Raw genomic sequence first — 13,052 nt, forward strand, 5'->3', positions numbered from 1 at the left:
ATAACAAGATGTCATTCTATAAACTATAGTTCCCCCTGTGCATATTAAAGATGACTTACAAGACCACAAATGACAAGAATGTTTTCCTTTTGCTACATTTTGAAGAGGTGGTGAAGTGAAATATTATAGCATTTAAACTATTATCAAAAGTCATTATTTATATGACTTGATTCCTTCTTTCCTCAGGGAAAACAAGGTTTAAATTCTGAACAGCTTAGCTCAAACATACCATCCTCCTGATAATACTATTTCGTGCAAAAAATAATTACCTGACAGTGAGAGAAAGTCACTGTATAATGAGCATCCTTGCTCTGAGGTGAAGGCACATCTGGATCTACCACTGGTGCTGCTACTGTTGACACGCATTGGTCCCAGAATGTGTATTGACAGAAGACAAAGTTGGAGAGATTGGGTGGCAGTCCAGTTGCTTCTTTTATTTTTACCTGAGGAGATAAGACAGATGTTCTCATGGTTATTTCCTCTATTGTAAACTGTTTAAAATGAAGCATTACAACCAAAATTATCAACACCTAAGAATTTTTAAAAGATAACTCCAATTGCTTTCTAAAGATGTCCAAACTTGGGAAATCTGTATTTTGCATATACAAAAATGCAGATGCAAGGAAAACTGTTACAGGCATCTAACTAGCCCACCCACACACGTTTTCTTTGAGGTTGATACACTTGAGTGAAAAATCACAGAAAAAATGAAATCCAGACACTAACCATAGATACTACATTAGATAATCAAACAAATCACAGGAAGTGGATATCTGGAAAAACTGTTTCCCCTTCAGTGTCTGCCAAGAAAGCCAGTCCTTGTAATGTCAGTATTTGTGAAGTAGACCTGTGCTTACCAGAAACTAATGCTACTTAATTCAGTCACGGGCAACCACAGCCAGTTAGACTGACATACACTGAACTGGAACCCAGAGTAGTCTCTCCCTTCTTCTTTTCTCTTTAGAAAATTTAAAGCAAGCAATAGCTGACATAGCTTAGTATTTTACATCAGACCAACTACATAGTTACAAAGGTCTGAAACTGTTAAATACATCATGTGTTCTCACTTACCCTGCAGGAGAGCTTTTTTGCTCTGTGAATAATTTCTCCATTGTTATCCATGACTTCCAGACTCCCACTCTCACTGGAGTTCTCAGATGAGTCATCTCCTTCTACTACACGTTCTGGGACAGACCCAGTGACTCGCATTACTTCAACATGCAACCGTCCTGCAACCTAAGGCAAGATAAACACTCAGAACCTACGCAGAAAGGATTTAAAGACATTAAGACAGGAGATATCTAACTCCAGGAGGTGCACAGAAACTGGCAGCTAGCACTGAGCATTAGAACTGAACAGCTCACAACCACCAAAGGAAAAGCAAGAATGACAAAAAAAGATGAGAAAGGAACATACAGAAACTGTTTGCATGCAGAACTACTGAGCTTTTTAATTCATACACTACAGAAAAGGCACACAGCATCATGACTGTGCATCAAAACTTCAATATGCTGTTTTTTGCTCAGCTACCAATATTGATACTATGAATTTTATTCTGCTGTTTTAGTAGATGGGCAACTTTAAACACTTAAACAGAAAACATATATCAATTTTCAAAGCAGTTATTCACTGGGAAACAAGTCAATAAGCCTCATTTGCTCATTAAAATATGGTGCATATTACTAAGTCGCCCTGCAAAAAAACATGTTACCAATGAATGAATGAACATATGGATGCACAGGTATGGATGCACAGCTCTGCTATACATTAGGGCACTATTTCACATTACCTCCCCCTGCTGGCTGATGATGGGCACAGCATACTGCAGCTTAACATCATAGAAAAGGCAATCCAAAAACACATTTGCCACTCCAATTAAATTGTGATTCTCTTGTGCTTCATAAAAAGGATCACCTCTTTTGCCAATGAGCTTCCTTACCTGTTTTAAAGAGCACAGAAGTTATTTCAAAAACTGCAAGCATGAAAATAAAAATTAAATAACCAAGACAAGAGCATGTCACAGAACCTAAGGGACTACCATTCTTTTATTTTCCTTCCTGTTAACACAAGCAGAAAGGGACCGGGAGCTATCAGAAATCTGTAATGAAATCTTTGAGATGAGACATTATGCAATCCTTTCTTTACTACAGTAAATAGTAATATGGCCCACATTTTTTAGTGATGTCAAGGTGAACCAGACTTTACCATTGGCAAGTACAACAGACATTGCTTTCAAGAAGTTTCGCCTTACTTTTCTGCTCTGTTTACTCTTTTTAAATGAAAGGATAAATCATCTTCAGGATGAATAGGCTGCTGCTAGGGCAAAATGGAAGGTGCAAGATGACTCCTGCTTAATCCTACAAGTGTTCCCAAGAATCCTCAAGAGCTGAGAACACGTCTGCAGCATTTTCTACAAGTACCCCACAACACAACCACAAAGAATTCGCATGGATTCCGGGCATGATATGCACACCTCAGTGGATGTTAGCTCCTTCCCTTCTCCTCCTCTTTTGTCTTCAACACATGTATTTGACCTATGTGTTTTTATGTAGTACACAGAACACATGCATTATGCCCAACCTATGCTATGGAAAGAATAATTCGACCTCAGCAAGACACGTAAATGTATTGAAAGGATGTGTTATCAATTCTTACTGAACTCAGCAGCAAAATCATCGTTTTCTTCAATGGGCACTGATGAAGCGCCTGACCTCCCCTGTGTTACAATTTTAGAGATTCGCAGTGTTTTGTCCAAGGGCACAAAAGCATGACAGTTGTTCAAACATATTTGAGAATGATTCTTGATACAATTAATTCAGATGCTCCATGTCAGCCATAAGACAGTGAGGTATACTTCTTGTGTACGTCTACCTTGATACTTGAGGATACATCTTCCAGAACACCAAATCTCACATCTGTCTCTTGCCAGGAAACAAAGAAGCTTTTGACAAGTCTTACATTCATTTCTAAAGGCTGACCTGTTATTTAAATTCTCAGGAAATGCCACCAGGTTTTGACAGAGATACTGATGTGATGCAGACTAAATATTATTTTCTTCACTGCCTTAAGGTAGGGGGATATACAAATGAGATTACAGAATATTTCACAGTTCAAGATCAAGTTCAGCCCCACTCATGTATTCTGCACCTTAAGGATATCTAAGCAGCGTGAGCACTCTCCAGTCATCCTAGCTAGCTTTGATACGAACCACATTTTAATCATTCCTTCTAATGCTGTTTGCTGTTTCAATTCAGACTAATGCCTGTCTGCATGGCAGCTGTATTATGGCAGGTAAACATATGCTCTTAGTGGTATCATGAGTCATTAACTCAACACAATTACATCTGAGAATACAACTTAGGATAAGATATAGCTGTGTTTTACTCTGCATGGGCATTTTGTTCATAGCTGTTTTTTTGTTTTGTTTAACCACAGTGCTGTATCCTTCAATATATGAAATATGAAGTCATTGCACTTTATCTGTACAACATACTAAAAGGGAAAGAAAAACTCAGTCTGTGATCCCCTTCAGAAAAAGAATAAATTAATACCTCAGGAATTTTCTCCTTCCATTCTTGATAGAGGTCTCTCATGTCAATCAATTTGTTCTCTAGTTTCTCAATAGTCCACACTTGAGTAGCTTTTCCTTTTCTTCTCACTTGAATAGCAGGCTCGCTCACTATTGCGCCCCTCTAAACCAGAGGAAAAAATAATCACTGCAGGAAAGGTGCTTGCATGTAAGTAGTTTAACCTCTCACTCAAATTGTGCTCTTAAAAAGGAATGAAATAAAGAGCATACAGCTTCCTTCTGTGTGCCAGCCATACCACTTTTGTCCTCAAACAGAACATACCCCATACATCTCTGAAGATCCAGACCTCTTTATTCTTCTCAGACAACTTTCATTCACACAGGATCATTAACAACACTCTCAATCAAATCTCTTATGACAGGTGTATCATTTTAAGTGCTATTTACAGCAACACTACAACTCGAAAATCCTCAAGAAAAATCATAAGAATATTTAACAGAAACCAGTAATTTTTGCACACATAACTAAAATGCAGCATTCTACTTAGGTTTTACAGCAACAGAACACAAATGTCTGCTCACAAACCACATGCACATCCTTATTACTACACACTTGAAAGAACAGTAGGAGCCATACTTAATGCTACAATCCCACTTTTATCTTACTCACTTTCAATACAATTAAAATCACACAGCATCCATGTTTTGCCTACGTATAATCCAACAAAAATAATCTTTTATGGCCTTAATTACATCTACACACTTTGAATTAGGCATAAAACTATTTCATTTCCCAGCTCTATTTGTTATTACCTTTTTGTTGGCACTGAGGTTTTCAGCAGGGATTTGTAGTGTTACTTGATAATCTGTTAGCTTACTCATTTCTTCTGCTAAGAAGTTTGCTTCTCTCACCAGCGTATTTGCTTTCACTATCTGCTCTCGAAGTTTAGCCAGGCTCTGTCGAAACAATTCATCCCTGTGGTGCAGTAGGTAACATGAAAAATACACAGAAACCTATTTCTATTATTGGAAAGCTGCAAATAGAGGTGCTAACAAAGACTTTTCTGAAGCAAGTGCAAGGAGAAACACTATATGGCAGCAAACACAAAACAGTGTGGGACAATTTTACTGGGGAAGAACAGTGATCACATATTAAGCAAATATATTATGTATATGCCCAAATAATTAAGTAATGCCCAAATAAAAGGGCACAGCACTATGACAGCTGTTAGAGTGATAATTTGTTAAAAGCCCAAGGGATATTCTTAACTTTGAAGAAATTAAATAATTGCAGCTGTCTTTGCCTTTAATCTGTAGTCGTGTTCCACAGAAACTACCGGTCCCAACATGTGATTCGTCTTGATAAAAACTGCTTTTCCTCGGGTGGTGATGTTGCAACCTGCAGTCACTGCCGGCCACAGCTTTACGTTGCAGCCAGGGTTCTGCAGTGCTACAGACCCCCAGAAGTCCCCGCATATACTTAAGCCATCTCAAGCATGAATATTAAAAGACATGTTGAGTCCTATTTACCAGAAGCACCTTTTACCTAATAGATGAATGAGCACTGGGTAAAGCTCCTGCACTCTGTACAGTTAACAGTCTCTGGACAAGTTCCAGAAAGGTTTCTAAGGCCTGTCTGAGCAAATCTCTTCTAACCTCAAACCCGGCAAACCTGCTACGACACATCCTATACCTCCACCTGCAATACCGTGATCCATTCTCACCTGGAGATCTCTTCTTTATTTTGCCTTTTAAAGTATCATGGTCATCGTTTGAGCAAATGGGAAATTTCCCTTTCTGCCTTTCCTCTAATCCCACTTACTGCACCCCATTATCTCCTGCATAAAACTCCTGATCGAATTTCGGATCTTCCAGTGACCAGCACTCCCTTGTAGGAATTTTCATCTTTTCTAGGAAAGTCCTACTAAAACCTCGTGCGTGTTGTGCACATATACTTCTCATTCCCATGAAATACACTACATCACAGGCAATAAATTAACTCATGGGCCTTGCTGTGAATACTGGCAAAATTTGCCTATTTGCTTTTGCTCAGATAAGCTCAGATCTTTCACACATCTTTATTGTACAACCCACAAATTGCTGTTAACATGCCTTTTAATCCCCAGAAAGATCCTTCCTGAGTGGTTATCTTTTTTCAAAATACCTCAAAGGAACAGCCTGGGTAATTCCAAGTGCCCTCTGATTCTTCCCTGACACTGCATCAAGGTGGCAAACAACTAGCAGCCTTAGTGGGCAGCTCTACATTTTAGTGCCTTAAACTTGCAAAAATGTGCGCCTTCGACTCTCTCCCCTATCTGGCCTAAGTTTGTAATAGTGGTGGGTTCCCCAGACAGCACTAATTCTGGATTCACCCAGAAAATGAAGACAGTTGGGAATTACTCACTGAACAGTGCTTAATGCTGAAAGTACGCTGCACCTGCAAGCACTGCGAGGCAGCTGCCTGGCTTGAGAAACAGAAGCAAGCTTTGATCTCTAAGTGCTTTAAGAGGCACGGGATTCAACTCCAGCCAGTCCCTTCCTTGAGTCAGGAAACCTGCATCTGGCTACTTTGGTTTGGGGATGCTCCCACACCAATCTCTTCTTAGCTAGATCCTTGAGGAAGGGATGGTTTAAAACTATAAGGAGGACTGAGGAGTGGCAATGGTAGCTCAACCCATTACTATGGGTAGTTCCCATTATTTTACACATATTGCCGTTGTCTTTTTCTACAGCTGTGGCAGCATCCTTCCAGAAACATAGCTGAAAATGACATTTTTCACACTGGATTTCTTAATTTTTACTACATATAACCCATACGGCAAACTCCATCAGGGTGTTAGCCAAAGCAAATATCCACCAACCATGAAATGCTGAAACAACTGTTAGCAACCCTTTCAGTCTGACACTCAGGAAGTGTCACTGCAAGTCTCTGGGATTCCCAGCGCCAGACAGAGAATGCTGACTCCAAATGAACTAAAGCTCTGCTCCAGTACACCCCCACCCCGACTCCAACAGATAAATTCCTTCAAAGTTCAATGGATTTACTTCATGTCAACGGGCTTTAACTCTGCATCAGGTATCATCCGTCCTTCCGCAGTCAGCACAGAGCTAGAATCAACAAACCCTGTAATGTGTTCTAGCTGATCTGACAGATACAGCCATGTGCTTAAATCTGATGCTTATCAAATTCCTTCCACTGGCTGACCCGATAGAGCTTGGCTCCATTAGCAATGGCAACAGAACAGCAGCTAAAACTGCACTCATCAAACCCTGTACAACCCAGAGACTGGTCTCTTCCACGTGTTCTTCAGATTGACTTTTCCCTTGTTTTCTACACTTCTTGCCCTCTGGCCACTGGGCTGGCGAAAACCCTCTCAGAACTTTGTGCCATGCTTTTACAGAAGAAATCCCTCAAATATTTTTTTATTTAGCAAGACTCAAAACTTTTTGCTTTTTTACCAAAGCCCCCAAAAAACATCTAAAAAAAAAAAAAACAACACAGAAGTTATACCTAAGAGATATATAAAGCATTCACCCACGAAGTCCAGAGCCAGAATGCTTGTCAAAGCACAGCTCCTCATAAAATGCTTCAAACAGCTACTGAGGAGAGAAGGCTGGTAGAGCCCTTTTACTTGATACCTCTCCAGATTCTCATTTTTATGCCATTCCATAGTCACAGTATGTGTATGTGGCTAATTTTAAGACAATCAGTTGCAATTTATTCTTGTCAGCTCTCAGTGACAGGCAAGAAGGTGCTTTTTTTTTTTTTTTTTTACTGCTGCTTCTTCCTTTCTGTTGCATCTTTTATAGGTATTTTATAGGTATCTTTAACCCATAAGCCCAGTTTTCATCTCTGCTACTGAAATGGGTCATCAATGATTTCTTGATGACCTTCCTGTGCTCAGAGCAGTACCGAGCAGCAGTGATTCTGAGCAGAGTGTTTTTTGCTTCACATTCCTTCTGAACCACTAAAGCAGCCTGCAAATCACAACCATGACTCTGCAACGCTTTACATTCAGTTCACAATACAATGATTCTGTTTTTAGCTCTTACGGGGGCAAACAATCATTTTAATTAAAGTTGAAACAGAGCAATGCTTCTCTCCCTATGCTTGCCATGGAAAACATTCTAGTTGTCATTGCTGAGTGTGTGAACAGATTGCTTTTTTTTTTTTTCCATGCCAAACTTGGCAGAAATTACAAAACAAAAGCTCACATAATAACTAAACCAAGATCTGTTCTGTTCTATTTTTAACATTCTGAATGTGAAAGCTGCAATGCAATCTTGGCTTCCTTTATTTAGTTAGACTTGTCTTGTGCATGGATTAATTTATTTCTGGTGGAGGATAAAGCAAAAGTAATTAAAATAGGAAGGAACATTCAAACTCTCTGCATATAGAAAAAATGTGGAGTGAACAATGGAGCTTCTGTTTTAAAAGAAGACAGATTTAAAAGATGCATACAAGAAGCCCACTAGTACATGTAGTCATTCTTCCCGCTGAACAAACCCATGGACAGAATACTCATTTGTACACTGAAGACCTGTCAGCAAAAAAAATGATCTTGCTAGCTGACCCTAGAACTTCTCTCCAGGGAACTGATGGCTTTCTCTCTCCGGTGATACCAAGTGCAAGCTTCTCTCTTTGTCAAGATGCAAACACAAACTTGCTGCTCAAACTCTGCTCACAACTTCCTGGTCTGCTTTTTAAACTTTCCCTGCAAATCACGTCATGATCTTTCACCAGGGCTTTGTTCAGGTGCCCTTCCAAAGAGGCTCCTGACTTTTCACCTCACTGAAAGCTTTTTCTTCATCATTTCTTTCTGACAAACTGTACAAGCCTCATATTTCCCTTAGAGTTCACCCTCTGTAGTTCTTATTAATTCTTTTGTTTTAACTCCAGCATTCTCACCTCTCTTCTGTCCAGAGATTTAGTTTCTGCTGTGCAGTCTGAGCAGTGTAGGACAGTCTTTCAGTACTATGCTGATGTTGCCTTTCTGGAGAGAGCTGCTGGCGTAGCTGCTCTAACTCACGTTCATACATCAGCCGCTGCTCTTCAAGAGCACTTCGCTTCTCTTCCAAGTACTGTTTCTCCAAGATCTGGACCACATTTTGTACTGGGTCTAAGAAAAAAAACAAGGGGGAAAAATGTGAGAAAATATGAGATAATGTCGCCTTTTTTATTTATATGGCAACAGCAATCGAGATATCCCAGAATCTTTGCAAACACAGGACGTCTGTTGCCCCCCAAAACAAAATCCAAAATAATAAATAAATACTGAATTAAATAAATAAATCCAAGCAAGAAAAAAATTTGGCATGCAATTAAGCTAGAACAATGGTTCTGACCCTCTTCTACTGCATACTTCAGTACTGGGAATTTATAATATGTTCCATAATCCCAGTAGGAAAAAAGAATAAATCGAAAAGGGAACAAATCAGTAAGAAAATAAGGAAACAATGCAAAATACGAAGAGAAGATGATGTTAACCAGAGAAGGAAATGATTTCAGGAAGTAAAAAGCAATTTACTTTCTCCATTTTGGCAGAGAATGAGACATGTTGAATTGCTGCAGATGTAAGCTGAGACAAATTGTCTAACTGATCATGCATCGCACTGCGCCAATGAACTTCACAACATTGAAGCAGACAAAGCACATTCTGGAGGGGCCTTCTGCATTTAGTACTGCAAAGCACTTCTGGTCTCAGTATCACTCAGAGCAAATACTCATTAGGATACTCTGTCCTGAAACAACAACTGCTGGTGTCAATCAGCAATAGTTAAAACTAAATTACATTCAAATTAAACACAAATGACTTGGTCTGCTCCTGGTTTTAGGTCCAATGACAGGCTGTGCCTCTGACAGCAATTCTGTGGAATAAGCTGCTTCTATGTACTACCAGCACGTATCTCTTCTTCATGTATGTATGTTTGAAAGCTTAAACACAGCCAAAATCTGGTTTGCAAAAGGACCGATCTAGATGAATATATTTGAGTGACAGCACATGCCCTAAGAGATTGCTGATTATGTGTGCCAGACAGGGAAGGGAGAGAAGGAAGTTCCATAGCTGGAGGGGTGGACAGAGGAAATAACTTTGCAGCTCTAGGACATGTCAGGATTTTCAAACACAAAAACCTTGAGCTTTAAAATAATTGTTTGTGATCTCTTCCATTTTGCAAATATGTATATATATATATATATTTTTTTATATATATATACATATAAAATCATGTTGTGACTTTTAAGGATGCCAGACTGTCACAAAGGAGGGGGAAAATAAACCTACATTTAATTGCACTGCCTTGTTTCAGACTAGGGTTTTCTTCTCAAATATAAAATAATAAAAATAAATAAATCAGTGTGATTTAGTTATGAGTGCCTTCACTACCCAGATCCAGTCTTACTAAGACTTTGTGCAAGTTTTGCTGATACCACAATGCTACCTACATGAAACAAAACTTGGGTTTTTACAGCATTAAGTAGAGGATTCACATGAAAGGTTCCATAGGAGATCCACCAACAGCACTGTGTGCTGGGCACCATAACAGGCACATACACTCTCCCAAAAACTAGATCCCTTGCATTTTTATAAACAAATGTAGCGTTGCTATATCCAGTAATGTATAACAACTTTCTTAGTAGTTACCTACTGAGACTGATTTTGCTGAACTAACCTCCTGTCTGTGATTTTAACATACATGGATATTTAGGAAAGTCACTTTACAAAACAAATCCTTCATGTTATAAATGTCAGAAGAACAAACAAGATCCTCAGGATTCTGTTCCTACAGTGGATTTGCCCCTCAGCAACCGTTTTGAAATACTGATGTAGAGCACATCTTTATCTCTGGCAGAAAACAACAATAATTATAAGTTGCTACTGTTGCCCAAGCTGTCAGTGGAAGAAATCACTGGCTTCATAAAAACACATCACAAAATACCACTGAAATGGCAATTACAAATCATGAATTTAAAAGTTGATCAATATAAATAGCAACCAAATAGCAAAGCAGTGATCTAAAAGTGTCTTAAAATAACCAGAAACAGTACTTTTTAGTACATGACATTCTCACAAATAAGGTTAGCTCTTTTTAAACAGATAATGCAACAAAAACAATTGACTAAAATGAGTTCTAATATCCTAAAATACAAAGCAAGTTACTTGTGTTGACCTGCACCATCCTCCTCCTCCTGTCTCATAGCGAGGATGGCTCATAATGCCAGTCATTTTCATGTGCATAGTTTCAACGTATAATCCCTGAAACAGTTTAAACTATGTATAAGAATAGTTGAGAAATGAGTATTATGCAGCAGAGAGAGAAGAGGCATGGAAGAAATTAAAGCCCTCTGTTGTGTTTGGAAACAGGAAATGAATCTAAGGCTGAGTCATTAAGACAAGACTTTCCTAAACTGCTCCAAGACCAGCCCCAGTGTCAGGGAGCAGAGTTCTTTAATAACAGTGATCTTTTCAGCCACCTGGATTTACAGAATTACAGCTATCCCAGGATCATATTATGCCAGGGAAAACAATTGGCACAAGATGCAACAAGCTTGTCTAAAATTTCTAATTTCAACCAAATTCAGTACTACTGGGAGTGAAAAGGGGAGTTATACTTGTATTGCAATGCAAAATGTAAGCTTACACTTCAGAGGAGCCTTCAGTTTATCTTTTGAAGGAGATTCACACACACAAAAAAAGCCTTTAATACTGAAAAAGCAAAATATGGTGTGAATTATAAAACTTCTAGTTAGAACGTGAAAAAATCAAGAGTCAAGTTTTTTACAGTTCAGAAGAACTGCAAATGGTGATAAAGCTAGATGTAAACACCATGGTCCACTATTTTGGATTCCTCATGCAAAGGCAAATCAGGGAAGATTCTCCCCAGTGCTTGCCAAGCACCCATTAAATTCCATGCAGTGTTAGAAGTCCCAAGTCATAACTTTCCACATATTCATGTGGTAAAACAGTTTAATGATCCTGACAAGACCATTCACATGCAGTTACTTCTCTGCAAACTGTTAGAATATTAACACTTAGCCAAAAGTATGTACTTTCTCCATAGGATGAACAGCACTTGATTACCTTGCTGTATCTTCACTTAATTCACATCAGGAATCTGTTAATCCAATAATAACAATGCTGAATAAAACCTTTAAGATTTCATATAAGTGTCTTTTCCTAAGCAAGCCAGGTGAAAATCCTGCTTTGCTATATTTTATCAAAATCCCTACCCTGAACTATAAATGTTTGTTTGCTTAAATGAGAAATTGTGTAACCCAATCACATTTTTTACTTAACCACTGAACCCTATACAAGAATAAATCCTTGTTAGACCAGCATCACAGATTTGTGGTACAAAGATGATCTGACAGAATCCCACAAAGAAAGTGAATGTGTTGATGTGGGGTGGGGAGAACTGGGATGTCTTCTTTACAGCTGTTTTCAAAGTGCCATGTTTTCCTCAGAGCTTCTTTGGAGCCAGATGTAAAATGTGACACTGTTGTAACTGATTACATGCTTTGAAACCTAATGTTTGCACTCTGGAGAAACCAGGCTGTTCATCTAAAGAGAGTTACTGTTCTCAACTAGATGACTAGATCAAGGAATTAAAAAAAAAGTCTTGCTTCAAGCTATATCAAACCTCTGCTGTGAAAGAAAAAAACAACACACAAACCCACGTATATACCTATATGTAATTATATACCAAATTTAAAACAAACAAAGCTTATCAGAGAATAAAACGATAGAATTAACAGGCTTCAGTCCATCTGCCCCTCACCCCCAGGCTATTTTCAGAGAATCTGAATGGCAGAATTAAGAGGTATCAGTTATTTAGTTATTTATTCTACCTTTCCCTTTTTTTTTTTATTTTAAGGGAGAATAAATAAATGGTATTTTAACAAATCTGCTGTACTTCTTACCCAAGAAAATGGAAGCCTGCCAGAAAAACTGTAATTTAGATACACCATCAAGAACAGAACCTGTAATTGCTATCTAGCTTGGAACCAAAATCAAAAAAGATCATCCAGTGATACTCGTGGCTGCTTGTTTTGTCGGGGTTTTATTATCACCTACTACTCCAACTTAGTTAAGCAATGCCTATGTGGGAGGGAGGGAGGGAGGAGAAGAGGCAAGAAGCAGTATAACTGGGTTACGATGCCTTTGAAACTGCGCGATGTGTGACTGCTAACATCTGCTGTGCTTTAGGGAGGAAAGGGCTCGAATGGGAAAGGAAAGTCTGCGCTGCCCTTCAGCAGACATGGAAAACAACCCAACTAAGACTAATATAGGTCTGGACCACAGTCGGAAAAGCCTACTGAACTGAAATCCAAAGATGTTTGAAAAATGGTGAAGAATCATTTCTACCAGCTAGACTATAATACATTCAAATCAAAAAAGTGACCCTCTATTCAAAGAACACTAGCTGACTGCTGACTGCAGTGGTTTATTCAATCCCCAGTTAGTAACAAGCAGATCAAGCACCAATGAATGCTTTCAAATTTCTCCAGCAGTATCATGCATGA

At 38.8% G+C, this 13,052-nt stretch overlaps 1 protein-coding gene across 6 annotated transcripts in view; it reads right to left on the minus strand.

Moving 5' to 3' along the window:
- KIF13A (kinesin family member 13A) overlaps window positions 1–13,052 on the minus strand; it is a 114,283-nt gene that overhangs the window by 20,842 nt on the left and 80,389 nt on the right. For all 6 annotated transcript variants that reach the window (XM_027451233.3, XM_027451238.3, XM_027451237.3 and 3 more), the window contains 6 exons: window positions 8,439–8,649; window positions 4,343–4,505; window positions 3,552–3,692; window positions 1,790–1,939; window positions 1,072–1,236; window positions 270–443 (listed from right to left, as the gene is read on the minus strand). In XM_027451233.3, coding sequence (XP_027307034.2) covers window positions 270–443; window positions 1,072–1,236; window positions 1,790–1,939; window positions 3,552–3,692; window positions 4,343–4,505; window positions 8,439–8,649 — 1,004 coding nt within the window. The remainder of the gene's footprint in view (window positions 1–269; window positions 444–1,071; window positions 1,237–1,789; window positions 1,940–3,551; window positions 3,693–4,342; window positions 4,506–8,438; window positions 8,650–13,052) is intronic.

The sequence above is a fragment of the Anas platyrhynchos genome, chromosome 2 (assembly GCF_047663525.1).
Source record: "Anas platyrhynchos isolate ZD024472 breed Pekin duck chromosome 2, IASCAAS_PekinDuck_T2T, whole genome shotgun sequence".
NCBI classification, from domain to species: domain Eukaryota; kingdom Metazoa; phylum Chordata; class Aves; order Anseriformes; family Anatidae; genus Anas; species Anas platyrhynchos.